Here is a 20226-nt window from a genome sequence, read left to right on the forward strand (position 1 = left end):
AAAAATTATATGTCAGGAACCAAACAACAAGAAAAAAAAAAACAAGGAAGAAGAAAACCAAGAAATTGTAATATACGGTGAAAGTTCATTTAATTAAACTTTTTAACTACTCAAACTGCGAATATATGTTGTGCTCCATATTAACAATACCAAAACCTGAAAGCTGAAATTGCTCAACTATTGATTGGTCAGATGTTATATTTTCGAACATTTCTATTGTTCTGATACAGTACTACGAAAATTGAATTTACAACTTAGAAGGTTTTTAATTTTTTTCTTTTTTTTTTTTTCATTGAAATTTAAGTATTAAAACATCAAAAATTTTACCCAATTTTGTGTAATTTTTGTTGATGATTCAGATAAATCAATTTTTTTTAGCCGTCATACAGATTGCGGCAAAATTATGTTAACAACCATAGTAATAATGAATCGAAGGCTGCATTGCCAAAATTAATTAGAATAACAGTAAAAAGATCTGTGGAAATCATCTCTCCCTTTATGTATTTTTATTTTTTGCAAATCGTTCATTGGATATATCTTCTGTTCATTTATAATACCCTGAATTTTTAATTAATTAGTTTAGAGGTATAAATAATAGGAACAATAACCTTTAAGATTTAACAATGAAAATTTGTTTTGTTGTCACTATTTTCTGATTTTTAATATATTCTTCCTTCTTTTTTTATTTTCTTCATCTAGATTCACAAAAGAAGGTCTCCAACAATTCGTCAACTCAAGATGAAATTCATAATTGCTTATTTAATAGTTGGATTTTTGTTTGCAACTACCACCAATGCAGCCAAACCAAGAAAATATAAACGGTATGGCCAGTTGAAATCATTTTATGCTTGTAATTATCAGATTGGACAATCGGTTTCCTTCTGTCGGTCCCCTAGAAATACGACTTGTTTGTGCTCTAGTGAAAATGCTTTGGCAACGTATGCTGGATGCTTTGCTTATGACAAAAGAAACAAAACCGAAGTGATAGACTATTTGGTAGAATACTGTGAAGAAAGAGGTAGTGTCACTATTGATAAAGATTGGTATGAGAAATCGTACCAAAACTTTCTTGAGAAGGCTAAAACTGCACAAGAAATCCCCAATTTTAATAAAACTATCCCGATCAATGTGCCATTCAAACTTGATGAGGCTCAAATGCAACTCTATCAAGAAGGATACAATCATTTTATGGGTAACTACGATGATTCATTGTATTACGGGGTTGGTGCTTTAGGTTATTGGTTGTTGATTATGTTGTTTGGAGCCATTTTCCATTGGAGTAAATTCTTATTCCCAGGTTTAACCAAAAAACTAACTTTTAAACCCATTAATCTTTGGAGAGAATATGTATCGATGCCTGCTACGTTTAAAAAAAAGAAAGCTGAAGAGTTTAGATTTTTAAAGATTTTTGATTCTTTAATCCCAACTAGATTTGAATCAATAGTTATTTTCTTCTACTATGTCTACACCATTGTTACCCATGCAATTAACATGGAAGCTTTAGATAGCGACCCAGTGTTTTACAGTAAATACAAAGCACAGATAAGATATTGTGCTGACAGAACAGGTATTACTGCAACTATTGTCATGCCATTGGTTTTCCTTTATGCTGGTAGAAATAATTTTTTGCAATGGTTAACTGGTTGGCAATATCAAACCTTTGTTGCTTATCATCGTCATACTGCTAGAGTTATGTTCTATTTGGTTGTCATTCATGCAGTATTATTTACAGTTGCCTTAGCAGATTACTATTCTACAGATGTCAAAGAAACTTATTTGATTTGGGGTATCATTGCTACCATTGCCGGAGGTATAATTCTTGTTCAAGCTATGCTTTTTTTCAGAAGACGTTGGTACGAAATCTTTTTATTTATTCACATTGTTTTAGCTGCGTTATGGGTTGCTGGCGCTTGGATCCATGTTGAAGAGTTGGGTTATATTTGGTTTGTTTATCCAACAGTTGCTGTTTGGTGCTTTGATAGGGCCGTCAGAATTGGAAGATTGATTGTTTTCGGATTCCCTAAGGCACAAGTTACTTTAATGGCTAACGAAACTTTAAAAGTTGTCATTCCAAAACCAAGACATTGGAAGTCTGTCCCTGGTGGCCATGCTTTTATTCATTTCATCAGACCAACATGCTTTTGGCAAAATCATCCTTTCACTTTTGTTGAGTCTCCAGATGGTAAGAGTATCCTTGTCTATTGCAAAGTCAAAGGAGGAATCACTCACAGTTTATATAGATACTTGTCCAACAATCCAGGTCAAACTGCTTCCATCAGAGTTGGTGTTGAAGGACCATATGGTGAACCAACTCCTGCTAGATATGCTGATACAGCAGTATTTGTTGCTGGTGGTAACGGTATTCCAGGTATTTATTCGGAAGTTACAGATATGGCTAGTAGAATGCCAAAGGAAACTAAAACTGTCATCAAATTGTATTGGATTATCCGTGAATACAAGTCTTTGGAATGGTTCCGTGACGAGCTCATGGAATTGGCAAATACCAACATCGAAACAACTGTCTACGTTACAAAACCAGAATTATGTTGCTCATCTACCGACGACGGTAGTGATGATGCTGGTTCCAAAAAAGAATATGTGGCACACGAGATTAAAGCAGAGGGTGATGAATCTTCTCAAGGTCCAGAATCTATTAGATCTAGATTATCCCATGTAACATTTAAAGAAGGAAGACCTTGTATTAAAGATATGGTTGAAACCAATTTACACGAGTCAAATGGTTCTGTCGCATTTGTCTCCTGTGGTCATCCAGCTATGGTTGACGAATTACGTTATTTCTGTTCTAAAAATGTCGATAACTCCGAAAAGAAGAGAGTCGATTTCTATGAACAAGTTCAAGTTTGGACTTAGTATATAGCCTTTTTTCTAGTTTTTTTTTAGAAAGTCTGAATTTATATTTATCATATGGTTTATAAAAGATGTTTAAGTATACAGTAATACTTGTTGTGATTTGTAAACCATGTTATTCAGCAAACACTAAGCTAGCCCAAATACAGAGTCTGTTGAGTAGGAGTAGTCTGAGAAATATGGTCCACTTGAAGGATACAATCTTTAGGTTGACTGTGTATATTTTCAAAATTGCTATCGTTTATTTCAAAAACTCCATCAAATCTAATGAATTTAACTTTGATTCCTCAGTTTTCTTCTTCTTCTTATCCTGTAGCAAATTACTCAAACTATTCATTTTTCTCTTTTTGCGTCTTTCCTTTGATTTTGAATTGTTTACATTATTTTCTTCATTGGTAGATTGAACAACTGCAGGTTTTACAATTGGTTCTACTTTTTCTTGCTTTTGAATCAAGCCATCATCGAATACGGAATGTCGACATGCTAAACATCTGGTTCTCAATTTCCGTATCTTCTGTTTAGTGTAAACAACACGTATAGATACTGTTAATCCGGGAATAAATAAATTGCCACATTTCAAGCAAAACTTCTTTAATACAGAATCAGGTAATGTTTGTGTTTGTTGTTCTTCTTGTTTATGATATAGTAGTGAATATAGTTTTGAAAAAGGTGAATCTATCTTGGAATGAGCTAAATTGTAAAGGTGTATTAGTTTTGATTCGGACTGATTTAAAGGTTTTTTGGGAACTGGTGCTTTGGTTGGTTTTGTTTTGGATTCAGAGGCTGTGGTGGTGGTGGTTGGAGATCTATCTGGTAATGACCCCTGTAGTGAATTTTTGGCTTGCTTCATTATAAAGCGTAAAGCTCAAGACCTAATTAATTCAATATATAGAATAGAAATCCTTGATCGGTAGTAGAAGTATACGTTTGAGTTAGCCGTACTAGCTTTTTCTTTAACCTCTTCTCATTACCTATGTGAAGATTTTTCTGGAGTCTAATGGATCACGTGATAATGGTGAAACTAAGAATTTTTATAAAAAACGATGCCACCTAACGAACGGCAAGGTATTTTTGCTCAACCTTTATTATTTTTAGATGTTTTGTATCCATATAATTACAAAAATCCATCAAAGATACACGTACTATAATGTATTACAAATGAGAAGATTTCATTGGGTAAAAATTAACAAAAACAATTCGAATATATCGGCAAAGTGTTCCAAGAAAGTTTTTGTGTGGTGTTAACAAACCGAAAAAAAAATTTGTTTAATCCTGAGCAATCAGATTCTTGGCCGAGATGGAAACATGGATTCCTTATCTATGAGCATTTTATGCAGATGTTTTCAATAATCTTACGATTAATTGTTTTGAGCAGATTTTCTGTGGTTATTCGCCTCAATTTACAGTTTATATACCCAACGAGAAACATGTCTTAAGAGCTTTGTAGACAAATCAAAATTGCTCGTCAAACTCCGTAAGTCAAATTAATTCTGGAAACGGCTATTAGAGAAAATGAATGGATCGATTTTACTCGTCCAGAAGTAAGAATTTGTATTTCAATTGTAATTCAGTAATCCCGTTCTGAAATTGATAATTTTTCTTGACATTTCGGAAATGTAGATAGAGATAAGCTAAAAAACCTAAATGATATCCAATTACAATTTTGCCAATTATCATCAAATTGCTAAGACGGTGATTGTTATTGTGCTAGAAGTGAGAATACACTATCACCCATCTAACCCTTTTCCTATCTATAATTTCTTATTTACGTACAATATCACATGTGTATTTTTTGGTACCAACTTAGCAAAATGAAGTAGAATAATACAATAGAGCTCTGCAATGATAAGAGGCATTACTATATAACTATACAAATAATGTATTGTGTGATGTCGAATAGGATTATGAAACACGAGTTTTCATTGGGTGCAAAACTGATAAAGAAAAAAACACGGAGAAAAGAGAAAAAAGAGAAGAAAAAAAAAACACTGCCACAAAAGAATGCGAAATTCGGTTTTGTTTGTTCAATGGGTTGACTGTCCAATTAAAACTGTTTAAATTCTGCTTACATTTTATTCTCGGTTTTGTGGTGGCATTTTAAATTGCACGCAAAATATTTACCATTTCTACGTCCATAAGGAACGACAACAACAATAATTAATATGTATGAAAGTTACAAATTAGATAGAAACCTTTACCGAGAGTGATCGGCTGACTTGTATTTTTAGCAGAAGTTTCCTCTTGAAATGCATGTTTAAATTTGACACATTTTCCTTTGCCTTTTTTTTTTGCTTTTTACCTTTCTATATATAAGGTGATATTATACTTCCTTATAAATTTTATTATTCACTACTTCACTAATTTTCCTGTGTTAGTTTACATTTTTACACACACAAATATACATACACATTTTTATTCAACCCACCAACAAAGACTTATACAAGACAGCTCAACTATGATCATGACCACTATACCAGTTAAGAATCGTTTGAAATTAATAATACCACAACCGCCTAAAGGTGGCAGAATACTAAAAACATGTACCAGATGTCGACGTCATAAAACCAAATGTGATGCACAAGATACCAACCCTTATCCATGTTCACATTGTTTCAAAAGAAATTTGGATTGCACATTGGAAACCATATCGAAAACTGGTGGCAAAATAACTTCATTGGATGTTGTAGAAAGGTTATCTGTTCAAGTGACCGATTTAAAAGAAGTTTTGGATAACATCATCAATAGAAGAAACCAAATGGTTGAATTGTTGATTCAAAGAGGTAAACTGTTGGAAAACTTTGATGATGATATAAATTCAACTACCACATCAATACCAGAACCACCAAAATTGGATAGCCCCAAAGTATATACCCCACCAGTAGCTGAAATACAGTCATGTATATCTACACCTGCTCTTTCACCAGAAGTTTTCCCTTCCAAAGCTGATTTTGAAAGTCCTGCCAGTAATTCAAAATTCATTATAGCATGTAACAAACAATTTAAAGCGGTTACCCTTACCCATAAACAAGCATTAAAACATTTCACCAATTATGAAAACAATTTCAATCATTATCTACCTATTTTCCCACATGAATTCTTTACAAGTTTAGATTTGGTGGCGTTTCATAAAGAGAATGAATTGTTATTTTGGTGTATTATGTTGACGTCACTTTTGAATCAAAAACAAATGTATCATGAATACCAATGCTTGGCTGAACATGTTAAATATCTTGTTGTTAAAAAATGTTGGCTAAATACTCCAAGGTCAGTATATGTAATTTCATCATTATTGATTTTGACAACATGGCCACTACCAAATTATAAAAACAATATTGAAGACAATATATCCGTCAAATTCATATCGACAATGAAATCATTATCATATCAATTTGGGTTACACAAGTTGGAATTCATTAATGAATTTAGTCATAAAACAAAAATGAATTTATCACAAGAAATCAATTCCAATAATTTAATTAGGGAAAGAATTTATAAATTTGTTAATGTGGTTTCAAATTATTGGATGATTAATTTAGGTATTTCCAATAATAACTATAATGGGTTCACTCAAGATTATATAATCAATAAAGCATCAAACATTGATATCTATAAAATGGATGAATTTGATGAACCTGATCAATATATTAATTGCATGTTGAAGATATCCATGATTCAATCTAAACTAAATGAAAACATGAACAATCTAATTGGTGATTCAAATGAATCGATCTTGCTATTACCTAATCAAGCTAATACTTCTAAATTAATCAATTTTAATATGTTTGAAATTATTATCAATGATTTAAATAAATTAAAATTGGAAAATATTGATTCTATTCATAAAGATTTAATTGATATTTCTATATATTATTCCAAATTACAACTTTTCATTTACTCAATGTCATATTCGGAAATATCATTCACAGAATATCAAATTTATTTAAGTAAATTGTTGAAAGTTTGTTTCCAAATCATAGAATTAATTGATTCAATACCTAATTTCAATTTACAACAAATGCCAATATTTTATAAATTCCCTATAGAATTAACTATTTTGACATTATTAAGAATTTTTAAATCTCCTGTGTTGAATACTGTTGAAGATTATAAGATTATTAAAAATAATGGATTTGCTAAATTGTTTAAACTCCTATTTAAAGATAATAATTGGAAGTTTGTGAATATCAAGATTTGGAAAATTATTGAAAAATTCAATCAATTGGATAATATGTTTATATTAGGAAATCAAGGAAACTCTTTCTTCTTGATTGATAAAATGAAGAATTATCTTGTTGGTAGTTTAAATTATGAGTTAATATGGTTGATCTATAAAAATCAAAGAAATTCTACACAAACGCTAGAAAATCAACAATATCAAGAACCTAATTTATCATTTTATAATCCCCATGTCATTGAATATTTGAAATCTAATGAATCTATATTCTGAAAAAACAAAAATAGCTATATAGTTTAATGAAAAAAAAAAGAACTAATCTACAGTTTTCCTATTTTCTATCTATCCATTGAGCATTTAATATCTTGTTAAACACAAATGGTTTTGAAATAATAAATCCAGCAAATAATACCACAATAGTAATCAGCAATTTGATTTTATCAAAACCTTTATTCAATAAATCAAATGACGATGAAGGTTGAATCACACTACAAAATTGATTTTCATTATTAAAATAACAAATCACTGATGTTGATTCAAATAATGTCGGTTTCACAAGTATGGACCCTTTAGCACCAGCATCATTACCGCTGTTTAATTGATATTTATGATTCAAAACTTGGAATGTTGTTTTAGCAATTATTGGATCATAAGGTACCATGTTAAAATCATTACCATAATCAGCAGCTTTAACTTCATGTTCTGGTCTTCTACTATTCAAAATGAATTTAGGAATTTCAATCAAACTTCCCAGTTCGGTGAGTGCAACTATAGATTTGAGGGTAATACCATATAAAGATCTAGTTGATTGCAATTGTACAATACGTTCTGGATAAATAAATGACTTAGTGGATACTTTATCGATTGTTTTCAGCGAGGCGATCCCAGAAGCATCAGATGAAAATTGAGCGTCAAATAAATCAACAACATTTATTCTCTGTTCAAGTCTTGGTTCACTGGTGAAATAAGAATACACAATCCAATTATCATCCATAACAAGACTTATCGAATCAAGATCCACGGTTTCTGAAGTATCATGAGTATAAGAATATAACAAGTTCCCCGTGATTCCATCTATCAAATGAAACTTTAATGATTTTCCAAAAGTCAACAATGAAATGGTGTTTGGATTCAAGTATTTATACAATACCGATTTATCAGCTAATGGAATCCCCAAAGAAGAAGTAGTAGAATCTGCAGGTATATTTTTGCAAGAAACAATGTTTTCGTCAAGTTTGAAAGACCATGTCTTTTTAGAATCTAAGGAACCTGCTGGAATAACAAATCCAGCAACTTCATCACTGCTAATAACTTTCTTGAAAAATGTATTTGTATCAACTGGTGCTGATAATTGGAATCCGTGTTTGTTTTCAAATCCCAAAACACCTTTCACATCAAATACATCAAAAAATCCAGAATCGTTTGAGGTTTTGTTAACGATTAATCCATCAGCAGTGTTAATTTCTATGATTGTTGATTTGAAGATTCCAATAATGTTCCCATTTCTAATTTGACGCAATGTAATAAAATCCCCTTCAATTGGTAATTCCCAAGAAATTTCAAAGTTATTTGATTTTACAGCAACAAACTTTTTGTATTCTTCATCATAAAACACAATTAATTTGACAAATCCAATTGATTCATTTGAAGTAAACAAATTTTTATAGTTAAATGACGAAATAAATTTGCCAAGCTCAGCCAAGTGTCTTGTAACTCTACGAATCCAATTTGTTAAAACATATACACCATCACCTTCATGAAGAATCAGTTCAAGTTCATGTTTGATGCTCTCTGATTCGGGTTCATCAACAATAATGTATTTGTTAGCCTTTGAGGAGTATTGATGGAACTGTGGATAAATAGACTCTACTTTAGAACCATCAAATAAACTGTATACTTCTCCAACCAATTGGTCATTGATCAACAAAAGATTCAATTGATCTTTGTTTATAGAAACAAGCAGGTGTGGGAAATCCAATGACAGTTTGAGAATAAGCTGTTTGATACTTTTTGCATCTTTGGTATCAAGAAGATCTGTCAAGTCATGAACCTGTTTCAAGTTTTGATAGGACACAACAAGAAAAGCATTCAAGGGAGTAGTAAATAACTCGACTTTTGCATTTGGTTTGAGTTTGATAACTTCAAGTAATTCAGTCTTTTGATTCTTAGTAACGTGGATCAACTGCACAGCATCATTCAATGTGGCATACAATAAATTATTGTCAACAATTACCAAGTTTTTAAATGAATCATTTTCAATTCTTTTAAATATTTTATCGTGTTCATCAAATTTGAATATTTGATCATTCCCAGTTAGGAGAATTCCCTTATTGAATTCCTTTATTGATCCAACTTCAATTTCAGTAGTAAATACAACTTGTCCGGTTTTGGAAAGTTTAATCAATTTTTTATCATTAACTAGAAGATATATGTACCCTTTGTTTTGATCAACTCTGATAGAAGAAGCATTGTCATCGATTGTATGAAATTCTCCATTGTAATATTTAAGTACATTCTCTGAATCAATAATAAACAATCCATATTTCCCATCGTGCAAACTTTTAGGAATAGATCCTAACTCAATGATTTCTAAATTACCAAGATTATCAATTTGGTAAATATCTTGACTAGATCCATATACATAGATATGACTACCAGTCGATATCACATTACTTTTTTCTAACTCATTTATATTAATCTTCCATTTAATTGAATCGTGATTTAAAACATCAATTCCGAGTAGTTGATTGTAAGTGTTGGTGCCAACAAGTATATTATTTTTCAACAAATGAATGTTGTTCAAGGACCCTCCATATAGGTAATTAATCGATTCTCTTGAACCAAATGCATCGTCAATCATTACTGCATTTGAAAAACATAGAAAATAGCTCACAAATAGCCACAATATTGAAAGCATCGTGAATCTGTCTATTGGTTAGGTTTATGGTTCAACGTGTTGCAATATTATTACAACCATCCACCTAATATATTTTCCAATTTTTTTCCCTTTCAACTTGGTTCGTGAGTACATTGTCGTACAAATTAACTTTTGATCTGGTTTCGCGACATTTTTGTATTATACCTGCATACAGAGCATGATTGCTGTGTTTAATCGAGATTTCTGATTACAGTTGTGAATGATACATAATTTAGGGGGCAAGAAGTTCATTATCTCAATTTTCAAATTTATCAGTTGTTCTTTATTGAAACTTTATTTAAGAGGTTATATATTCTTCATTCAATTTATTTTTGACTACTTCTTGGTATTCTATTCAGTAGTATTAAAACAGTATTACAATGGACGGTCACGATTGGTTTCTTGTGTTTGTGGGATTTTTCTGTATGTTAGGGTTTGCCTGAGGGTTTACACCTTCACAATTTTGAACCTTCTACTAACTTTCAATATAGTGCCACCTGTACCTGTATTAATTAAGAGAGGATTTTTCTCTGCTGATTTTTGGATCAACATTTTGTTATGTCTTTTGGGGTTCCTTCCTGGATTGTTGCATTCCTACTATATCATTCTGGTCTATCCATACAGAGCAACTTATGCGGCTTTAGGTGGTGATGGACACAATAATAGAAGTGACGATTATGGTGCTACAACATCAACTTGATTATTATATTGTTGTGGATTTGTCTTACAAGAAAAGGACTTACAAGGGTTAAGCTTCATCGTGGGGAGAGGTAAAGTATACACCCATTATCATATTTCCGGTTAAAATGAGAACAGACAGACAAAGAGGGAAAAAAAAGTATCAAACAAAAAAATTTTTCACATTTCAACTTTTCTTTCTGGTTCATTCTTTATACTATAAACAGCCAAAACAAATATACGTATATGTTTATTGATTTCATTTTCCAAAGGAATTGGAGAAACTTCCCCGTGTATGATTTAATAACGCATTAACTTAAGTTGTCCGATACAAGTTATATTTATGAACTTATCATTCATTTGAGACATCGGTTCAATGTGTCAATGTGCGGAAATCAAGACTCACACGTACAGGCTATAGTCTGTAAATCCAATATCTTATAAGCAACGTTTGTCAAATTGTTTACAGGGATATATTTGCTGCAATTCGGTAAGTTTTCGTTCTGAAAATTTACAATAGGAATTGATTCAGTTTGTCCTAGAGATCTTGAAAGTTGCAATGGCAGTTCTTGTCATTTGTTTTACTTTTCATAATTTTGTCTCACTTTGTATATGATTTGTCCCGGGTGGCAATAACAAATAGTTGGAATCCATTCTTTTGAAGTTTATAGTTGAGAGTATCTCGTTCTGAGACCATTCTTGCTAGCTTTAAAGGAAATTTTCTTTCTATTTTTTGCCTGCTTTGGAGTTGTCTTATTTCGTTGGTTTGACTGTTTAATTATTAAGGCTATGAAATATTTTAAACTACCATCTCATAGCTACTGCCTGTACGTACATTTCTATTTATTTCTGAACTGCTTGTGCTATCAAATCCTCTTCGGTTTGTTTAGTTATCTCTGGTCTTCCACCTCCAGTTCTATATAACCACAATGCCTCTATTGCATAATTTCTGACAGATAAGTTTCTGGTCTTTTTTTCATCAGCTGCCTCTGTTATTGTTTCAATGATTCGTAATTGGTCTATCAAGTCCCACATCATATCTTCAAAGTCAAGTGATAGTTGTTTGATTTCATCTGTAAAACTCTGATCATCTGAGTCTGTTTTTGGTAGTATACTGTATTTATGTAATCCCAATTTATGTAAGATTCTCCCTAATGTTTGAATGCTCAAGCATCTTTGTCCAGCTAAAGTCGATCTGGCTAAATGTGCCAACTCACCCAATGTATAACCTGCCATATGTGGGTTCTCCGAATGATGATGAAGTCCCATATAAGTAGGTATTTCGGATGAACTATCTTTTGGTTCTTCTCCCTCTGGACCCAATTCAATTAAATCTCCTTTAAAGTCAAATCTCATATCAGATATTGATTCATAAACGGTAGACAATTGTTTTGGCATTGGCTGTGTCATCCATGACAACTTTTCTGTTTCTTTAGGCAAATCAGGATAGTATTTCTCATGTAGCTTATCAAAGAAATCGGGATCATTTATATCCAAATCTGGCTGTTTGGGTTTTGTAAAATGAACAGTATTATTCAATCCTTCTTCATCGCTATCAGGATTAATCTGGTAATCGTCAGGTGCAATGTGATCATTATTAGGAACTAATTCATTGACATCAGTAACGTCCTCCCATCCATTTGGATCCAATTCAATTCCATCATCCAAATCTTCAAATTTAACCGTCTTGATATTATCGTCGAAAGCGACTTTTTTCGTATTACTGCCACCCTCAGGTTCAGATAAGGATAATGAACTTATACCCAATGCACGGTCCACATCTTCCTTATCTAATTGAGATAAATCTGTTAATCCTTCAGAAGTTTTCATTGATCCAATCCATCCATGGTATCCCTCTGCATGTTCATGAGCATGTCCATTGTGTTCATGGTCTGTTGCTTCCCTTTTCTTGGATCTACCAATCAAACTTTCAATTAATTTAGGATCTAAACCCTTTAGTAACTCCTCACGCTCTTGCAAAATCTCTTCCTCTGACATTTGAGCCATCTTCTCGATATTTTCTTGGTGAATTTTGGAAGCCTCTGAACGGATTTCAGTAGTTTTTGGGGAAGTTGTGCTCTGTTCCTGTTGTTGCTTTTGCCTCCATCTTGAGACTTTCTTTTCTTTTAATTTTTTAAGTTCGGGGAATCCACCAATTGTGGGTTTTGGGGTTGGTTCTTTAGGTGCCTCTGTCTCATGCTCTATAATCTCTCCTATGAAATCCATTATGTGTAGTGTCTTAATAATGTTTAATAAAAGTAAAGTTCATTATTTATTTTTCATTGTATCAATTTACTCCTCTTTTTTTCCCCCCCTACAAATGCGAAGAGATGGAGAAGGAAGATTACAAATTTGGTGATATTTTTCTACAAACTTCTATATGCTATCTTTATCTATTGTGGATTGGTTGTTCTGAGGAGTAGTTTCCACCAAATAGCCAGGTGCAGAATAACTGTTTTTCTTCAACTTTTCATCTATCATGTTCATGAATTTGTCATTAACAACACTTGAATACACTGTGTATTTTGCTAGTAGGTTTTCTTGTTCGTGAAGTTCCTGTTCCACATCATCCTTTACTTGTAGTTTACCTCTAAAAGAAAACGGTATGTCAATAAAAGGAATAATAAAAACAACAAAAGCAGCAGCTAATCTCCATAAAGTATAAAATTCATCGTCTTTCCCGTGATTTCTGTTGCCGTTGAAAACCAAATTGATCCAGTTCCTTCTAAATCCCATATCAAAGGGTCTTTCATCAATATAATACCTGACTATAGCTCTACCGGTTTTGTGCTTGACATTAACATATTTTCTTCCTGTTTCTTTTCTAGGTGGGTTTTTTGTTTTCATCCAGCTGGGCATATTAGGGTTCTTTCTGGCATCTTTCCATCGATTATACCGTTTCCTCTGGTTTATCGTAATTTCATCTAATGTAGTCATATTTATACTAACGTACCGCAAGTGAATACCGAATAAGCACCCTATCATAATGATCCAGAACCCACTCATAACAAACAATACAATAAAATTATGATCAATTTCACCCTGTTGAATAGATTCTCTGGTAAACCTTGCACAGTATATTAGCACAATAATGAAAAATGCAAGAAAACCCATCATAAATTTCATGAAAAATAGATAATTATCCTGTCCAATAGGTTGTCCAATCCATATACAGTAATGATCAAACTTGATCACATTGTATCCAACATCTTTTGAAAAAAAACTTCTTTCTAGTTTTATGGAGTTGGAGTTTGAACAATAATATGGAAAACCTTTTTCATCACAGAAAAATAAATCAGGTAAGGGAATTAAACCTTTATTATTTTCACTGTAAAGGTCGATAGGTGGGAATACTGGTGATTTCCCTGGTCCAACAAGGAATATTAATACCCAGTAAACTAATAACTCCAATTGAAAGAAACCCAATAACACCCAAAGGATAATTGCAACAGCATGTGAATGATGTACATATACTAGTTTATATCCAACTGCATAATTAATAGCATAGTTCAAATATGCAAGGACAAGAACAACACATATGGGAACTAGTAGTTTGATATAGTTTTTTTTCAAATATTCTTTCCTCCAAATCATGAGTTTCCATTATTTAAGAACAAATATTATTTGTGATATAGGGTTGTTTAATGATTGTTGTTCTTTCTTTTGCTTTTTCACCTTATGTTGGGTGCAAGTACTAGGTTGATGATAATTCAAGAAAAAGTGTAAACATTTGTTCTTTGCTCTCGTCCCTGATTTCAAAAAAATATTCGTCAATACAAGGCTATGCTACTAAAATATAATACACGATTCACTAAATTATAGAAGTTTGTGTTCCCAGTTCCATGTGTCTTCATACTATCGTCAACAGATGAATCCATATTTGTAAACAATTTTCAAAGAGAATGCCTTTTCGTAAACTCCACTCCACAATTATTTTAGGGGGGATAGGTTTTTTTTGGGGCCGTACGGAGATAACTTATCAAAATTCCGCAATCATTTATCCTCACAACTTTATCTAATATTTTGCTCCTCCTTGCTTTAACTTTCTTTTCTTACCTACACAATTGTACTCGAAACATGAAAGCTTTATTACTATTGTATACTGTCATTACAGTTGTTTTGGCGTTGCCTTCGCAAACTCCCTTTTCTTTGTCTCCATTGCAACAATTAAAAGATGAACTTGCTGGTAAAGTTTCTCAGACACAGATTCTTGATATGGAGAGAATATGGATTAATTATCAACGGCAAAACGGTTTAGAAACTATTTTGAAAGAATTTAACCAATTCAAGTCACAATTTCAGTATTCATTAGCCTCCCAGGATAAATCTGAATCAACTTACAGTATTGAAGTATCCAAGGCATCCCCTGAATTGTTAGGGTTTGACACGGTTAAACAATATACTGGTTATTTCAATGTCAATGATAAAGATAAAAACTACTTTTTCTGGTTTTTTGAAAGTAGAAATGACCCCAAAAATGATCCTTTAGTTATTTGGCTTAATGGTGGTCCTGGATGTTCCAGTTTATGTGGATTGGCATTAGAGTTGGGTCCATCAATTATAAATGCCACTTTACAGCCTGAGTATAACCCACATGCCTGGAATTCTAATGCTTCTGTTTTGTTTTTAGATCAACCAGCAAATGTCGGGTTTTCATATGGTGGTAACATTCCTATCACCTCCGACCAAGCTTCACAGGACTTTGTTGAATTTATCAAATTGTTTTATGAAAGATTTCCCGAGTATGTCGATTTGGACTTGCATATTTCGGGTGAGTCATACGCTGGCCATTATGTTCCTAGTTTCGCTAATGCTGTTCATAAAGCTGATATTCCATTAAACTCAATATTGATTGGTAACGGTGTGACTGATCCAGTAGTACAATTGGGTGAAAAGAGTAATATGGGATGTGGTCAAGGTGGAATTGGAAAGATTTACACAGACAAGGAATGTACAGAATACCCTGAGAAATACGAGAAATTTGTACCTTATGGAGAATTATGTTACAAGAACCCAAATGCTTTAACTTGTTTTATTGCTGCATTGGCCTCTCCAAAAACTCCAGACACAGGTGATTTGAATCCTTATGATTCACGTGTCAAATGTGGTAACAACTCATTGTGTTATGATCAAATAGATTATCTTAACGACTACTTTAACTTACAATCGGTTCAAGAAGCTTTAGGGGTTGAAAAGACTTACACAATGTGTTCCTCTAATGTTGGATCCAGATTTGTTTCTGATTTTATGAGGCCATATCATACTTATGTTGCTGATTTGTTAGATGATGGTATTCCAGTTTTGATATATGTTGGTGATAAAGATTTAGTATGTGATTGGTTGGGAAACTTGGCTTGGGTCAATAAATTGAATTATACCGGACATGATCAATTTGAAAAAACTGAGTTTAAACCCTGGTACACCGCTGATGGCAAGTTGGCTGGTGAAGTGAAAAATCATGACCACTTTACTTATTTACGTATTTATGAATCTGGTCATATGGTACCTATGGACCAGCCTGAGAATTCCTTAGACATGGTAAATAGATGGGTTCGTGGTGATTTTAAATTTTAAGACACCCTCTGGTATGTTTAGTTGAATATGATTTAGTAGTGGTGTTGTAGTTAAATTTACTTGTGTTGCAAAACAACATTACACGTCTATTTTTTTTTCGTCTTTTTTTTTTTCAACGCGTTGTTTATTTCTGTGGGTTAAAAAAAAATCTTACAACACACTCGACTTTCCATCATCATATCCTAGCATTGTACAAAATGAGTGATTATGAATCAGGATCAGACATAGATAACTATTATGAAGCAGATGAATTTGACGATTTTATTGAATACAGTGATAATGAAGTTGAACAAGAAAAATCAAAACCAACCCCAGGCCAAATAGAAGTTGAGGAAATTGAAGAACCTGAAGAAGATAGAATAAGAACTTTGACTACAACTTTAAAACCAAATGAGACACAAGCCCAGAAATTATTAAAAGCGCATATTTCTGTTTTAGTATCAGCCCTTGGTGGTCCTGACCACACTTCAGATATTCAACCACCGCCTTATAAATTGGGCCATGATGCACTTGCGTGTCTTAAAGATATTAAACGCTGGATAAGAGCTGTTGATGAAAAGAAAAACAATTATGAGGTTGCCTTGGCATGTGCTGAAAGTGGATTAGTGACAAATGATTTAATTGTGATTATGTGTCAATGGGAAGATAAAATGCAAAAGAAAGAGATCATTAAAAACAAAACTACCACTGAGAAAACGATGTTGGCGTGTCTTGAATTGTTAGTACTATTAACATGGCCTGTTGAGTTTGGTAAAGATTTATCTGAGAGCCAAAAATTACTTTATTCCGAAATTAAAAAAGTGCATGTATCTTATAAGAAACAAATATTAATGTTTAATAATGGACAACTATTAAAAGCTGCTATTAGATTAGTTTTGCCAACTATAGCAAAGTCGAGGATAGACCGTGAGCCTAGGGACAACCAAATTTTGAAACTAGTTTTGTACCTCATAAGAAATTTATTAGCTATTGAACCTGCAAACTTGTCGATATCTAACAAGTCACGTAAAGGTGCTAGTGTAACTGCATCTGATTTACCACTCGGTGTCACACAAGACGATATATCGATCAATAACGTATTGTCTGTATTCAAGAAAAACAAGGTATTGATGTTGCTTTTAACCATATCAGGATCGCTCGGAACTGAATTTGATAGAGACATGTTTGGCGAAATATGTTTGGAAAGCATTTATCTAATAATAAAGGGGTTATCAGCATCTGAAGTTTTGGTGAAAAAGAATTTGGGATCTACACCTGTTGCTGCGCCTTCTCAAAATACGGTTCCTGATGCCATCAATGCCTCACAGCCATTGCAACCAGTGACGACTACTGTTGGAATGCAATTGCAAGATTTGTTGGCCACCGAGTCCAAGAAAAAGAAAATTCAAACACAAAATATAGCTTCTAGACATGGTCGATTTGGATCCTTACTTTCTATCCGATCAGCCGACTCGAATTCTTTTGTCGTATCAGGACAAGAAGCATTAATCAACACTGATAGTTCTTTAGCTAAATTGGACAAGTCTAAGAAATGGAAAGATAGAACCTATTTCAAGTATGATTCCGATGAATACGTCAATACTTCCACTCCTGTTTATCTTAATTTAACTGGACAAGACATTTTGTACAATTTTGTGGAACAATTTTTATCAGGGGGGTGTTTCAATAATTTGATTGAGTGTATGGGATCAAGATTAACCAGTCAAACTGATTTGAATATGGTAGATGAGCTTACACTTGCTAGTTATTTTTTCACTATTTCATGGTTTTTAAGTTACCAAAGAGAAAGAATTGGGTTGGACTCAGAAAACAAGGAGTTGAATTATGGATCAGTGGGTGCTGCATTGAGTGAAGTCAATTTTATTTTGATCATTGGATATTTCAGAGATTCGTTTTCTGTGAAAAAATGGAATTCTTTGCATGTGGCAATGATATGTTTCAAGGAGTTGTTACAAATTTCCAATTCAGTGTTTGGTAAGGAAATCACTAACCAGACAGGCGAAGGCGATGAAATCTCACAGCATGAAATTGATCGAGAGTTGGCAGAAGGTATTATTAGAAAGCTATTTTCATTTAATGATTTTTTGAGTATTATTGTTCAAATACCTCAGACTGCGGCCAAACATTCTCCAGATTATCTTAGAGTCTCGGTTTCTGTTGTTCATATTTTATTAAAGGCTTTTGAAACTTTTGCCAATGAAGATGTTCATTTGTATATTCAATCAAAACGTAAACAAAGTAAGAGAAACCGTAAGCGGGTGAACAATTTGGATAAGTCTACTGAAGATAGGTTAAGAGATGTGATCTATGCATCAGATGAAGAATTAGACCAATCGAGTGCCAAAGAAATAACTCAAGAACGTAAATTAGATTTCAAGAAAACAGAAGCAAGGTTTTTCCATCAAGCGATTGTATCTACATATATCAACTACTTATCAAGATATGAAGATTTATCAAACCAAGAAATCAAAACGTGTCTTTCATATTTTCATCGATTATTTGTGGTAAGAAAAGATTTCACTGGGTTGTATAGATTGGATTTCATGCAATTGTTACAAAAGTTGAGAAATTATTTGCAACGAGGAAGTAGTCTACGTTTACAAGTTGAAGAATTTATTTATTATTTTATGAAAAAATTCAAGACTGCATTTGAAAGATTCCCCATGCCCATTGAAGTATTATTTCCTCGATTTGAAGATAACGAGTGTAAGGTTTATCTAGCTACAGGAGAAGTATATGAGAAGGAAGAAACGACATCAACATCACGTTCTCCAAGATTAGCTAAAGATTTGGAATTTGTACGTGATTTTGGTTTAGATGATCAAATTAAAATCTTGGTGAGTCAGTTGCATGTTCAAGAGAAGCAATCGTTACTCAAATGGTTGATACAGGAATTGGAGAGAATAATAAATGATAGGATTTTAAATTCAGATTCCATTGCAGAATTGAATGCATCTAATCAGCAACGTCGTTTATTCATTAACAATGGGTATTTGCGTTTCTTGTTACGTATAATTGGATTTGATTTGCCTTATACTATGGAAGAAGTGCCAGAGTTGGCAACTACCGTTGATATGGAACATTTGACAAAAGTTACCGAATTGATTAAAAAATGGGACTCTTCTCAACCTGTGATATTTGAAGATGATAAGGTGCCTTCTTATTTTGTACGTACAAGAGAAGCAGGTTATGATGAGGACCAGTATAACGAAAATGATCAAGAGTATGATTTTAATGATGATTCTATTGCATTTGAAACCGAGGCTAATCCAAACTCTAACCGAAATCATGTTTCTGAATTGGATCACTTGGAGGAATTAGAAAGACAATTACTGAGTAATGGTTCTAGAGTTAATTCAAAAGAACGTAATGGTACGAAAGGGAAAGCAAGAAAGAAATCTAAAGAAAAGAAACGCCCTGAACCTAAGAAAGTACGTGGTCTTAAACGTAGAAGAATACCTAAAGATCTTTTGGATGATGATGATTCACAACATGTCGTCAAATCTGCCGAGTTTGTCCATGATTCGGATGATGAATCTGATGATGAAAAAGATAAAGCCTTTTTTGAAAGAGAAGAAAAAATGAGGAATTTATTGAATGACATGGGTGGTATTGCTACTTCGGAACAATTGAAGGAAATTCAAAAAGTTTGGAAGAATTTGGAAACTGGAGGAAACAATAAAGTTGCTTCTACTGTGGCAAAAGCTGTGAAAGAAGTCGGGTTATTTGTTGAAGAAAGTGACAACGATGATGAGGTGGAAGAGGAAAGTAGAAACTCTGCTCCAGTAAATGAAGAAGCTGATCGTACAATTTTTGAATCAGGTGAAGTTGATACCCAACAAGATTTATCAGATAACACTTCAAATACTTCTGATATGGAATCAGAAACTGAAACTACGAAAAGATCATTTGTTGAAGACCCAGAAGAAATACTGCATGTCCAACCCAAGAGAAAACGATTAGTCATCAGTGATGACGAAGAAGAATAGTTTTTTTTAAGTCTATGCCAGATATG

At 32.9% G+C, this 20226-nt stretch overlaps 9 protein-coding genes across 9 annotated transcripts; 5 read left to right on the forward strand and 4 right to left on the reverse strand. All coding sequences in view use genetic code 12, as the record gives it.

The window, feature by feature from the left end:
* Positions 1-738: 738 nt before the first annotated feature.
* CFL5 (ferric-chelate reductase) lies at positions 739-2871 on the forward strand (the record flags this gene model as incomplete). The annotated part of the gene is made up of 1 exon (XM_710601.2): positions 739-2871. One exon carries the CDS (start codon positions 739-741, stop codon positions 2869-2871), a length of 2133 nt encoding a protein of 710 aa, XP_715694.2.
* Positions 2872-3109: 238 nt separating this feature from the next.
* On the reverse strand, positions 3110-3718 carry SNM1 (Snm1p; the record flags this gene model as incomplete). The annotated part of the gene is made up of 1 exon (XM_710598.2): positions 3110-3718. One exon carries the CDS (start codon positions 3716-3718, stop codon positions 3110-3112), a length of 609 nt encoding a protein of 202 aa, XP_715691.2.
* A 1611-nt stretch (positions 3719-5329) lies between these two features.
* On the forward strand, positions 5330-7315 carry SEF2 (Sef2p; the record flags this gene model as incomplete). The annotated part of the gene is made up of 1 exon (XM_706241.2): positions 5330-7315. The coding sequence occupies one exon, from the start codon at positions 5330-5332 to the stop codon at positions 7313-7315; it is 1986 nt and encodes a 661-aa protein (XP_711333.2).
* Positions 7316-7373: 58 nt separating this feature from the next.
* On the reverse strand, positions 7374-9959 carry CAALFM_C501410CA (uncharacterized protein; the record flags this gene model as incomplete). The annotated part of the gene is made up of 1 exon (XM_706243.2): positions 7374-9959. The coding sequence occupies one exon, from the start codon at positions 9957-9959 to the stop codon at positions 7374-7376; it is 2586 nt and encodes an 861-aa protein (XP_711335.2).
* A 380-nt stretch (positions 9960-10339) lies between these two features.
* On the forward strand, positions 10340-10659 carry CAALFM_C501420WA (uncharacterized protein; the record flags this gene model as incomplete). Its single annotated transcript, XM_019475411.1, has 2 exons — positions 10340-10382; positions 10451-10659. The coding sequence occupies 2 exons, from the start codon at positions 10340-10342 to the stop codon at positions 10657-10659; spliced, it is 252 nt and encodes an 83-aa protein (XP_019330956.1).
* Positions 10660-11480: 821 nt separating this feature from the next.
* CAALFM_C501430CA (uncharacterized protein) lies at positions 11481-12863 on the reverse strand (the record flags this gene model as incomplete). Its single annotated transcript, XM_706245.2, has 1 exon — positions 11481-12863. One exon carries the CDS (start codon positions 12861-12863, stop codon positions 11481-11483), a length of 1383 nt encoding a protein of 460 aa, XP_711337.2.
* Positions 12864-13013: 150 nt separating this feature from the next.
* Positions 13014-14231, reverse strand: CAALFM_C501440CA (palmitoyltransferase; the record flags this gene model as incomplete). The annotated part of the gene is made up of 1 exon (XM_706246.2): positions 13014-14231. The coding sequence occupies one exon, from the start codon at positions 14229-14231 to the stop codon at positions 13014-13016; it is 1218 nt and encodes a 405-aa protein (XP_711338.2).
* Positions 14232-14714: 483 nt separating this feature from the next.
* On the forward strand, positions 14715-16211 carry PRC2 (Prc2p; the record flags this gene model as incomplete). The annotated part of the gene is made up of 1 exon (XM_706247.1): positions 14715-16211. One exon carries the CDS (start codon positions 14715-14717, stop codon positions 16209-16211), a length of 1497 nt encoding a protein of 498 aa, XP_711339.1.
* A 197-nt stretch (positions 16212-16408) lies between these two features.
* Positions 16409-20200, forward strand: YBL053 (Ybl053p; the record flags this gene model as incomplete). Its single annotated transcript, XM_706248.2, has 1 exon — positions 16409-20200. The coding sequence occupies one exon, from the start codon at positions 16409-16411 to the stop codon at positions 20198-20200; it is 3792 nt and encodes a 1263-aa protein (XP_711340.2).
* Positions 20201-20226: the final 26 nt, after the last annotated feature.

This window comes from Candida albicans, chromosome 5 (assembly GCF_000182965.3).
Source record: "Candida albicans SC5314 chromosome 5, complete sequence".
In the NCBI taxonomy this organism is placed as follows: Eukaryota; Fungi; Ascomycota; class Pichiomycetes; order Serinales; family Debaryomycetaceae; genus Candida; species Candida albicans.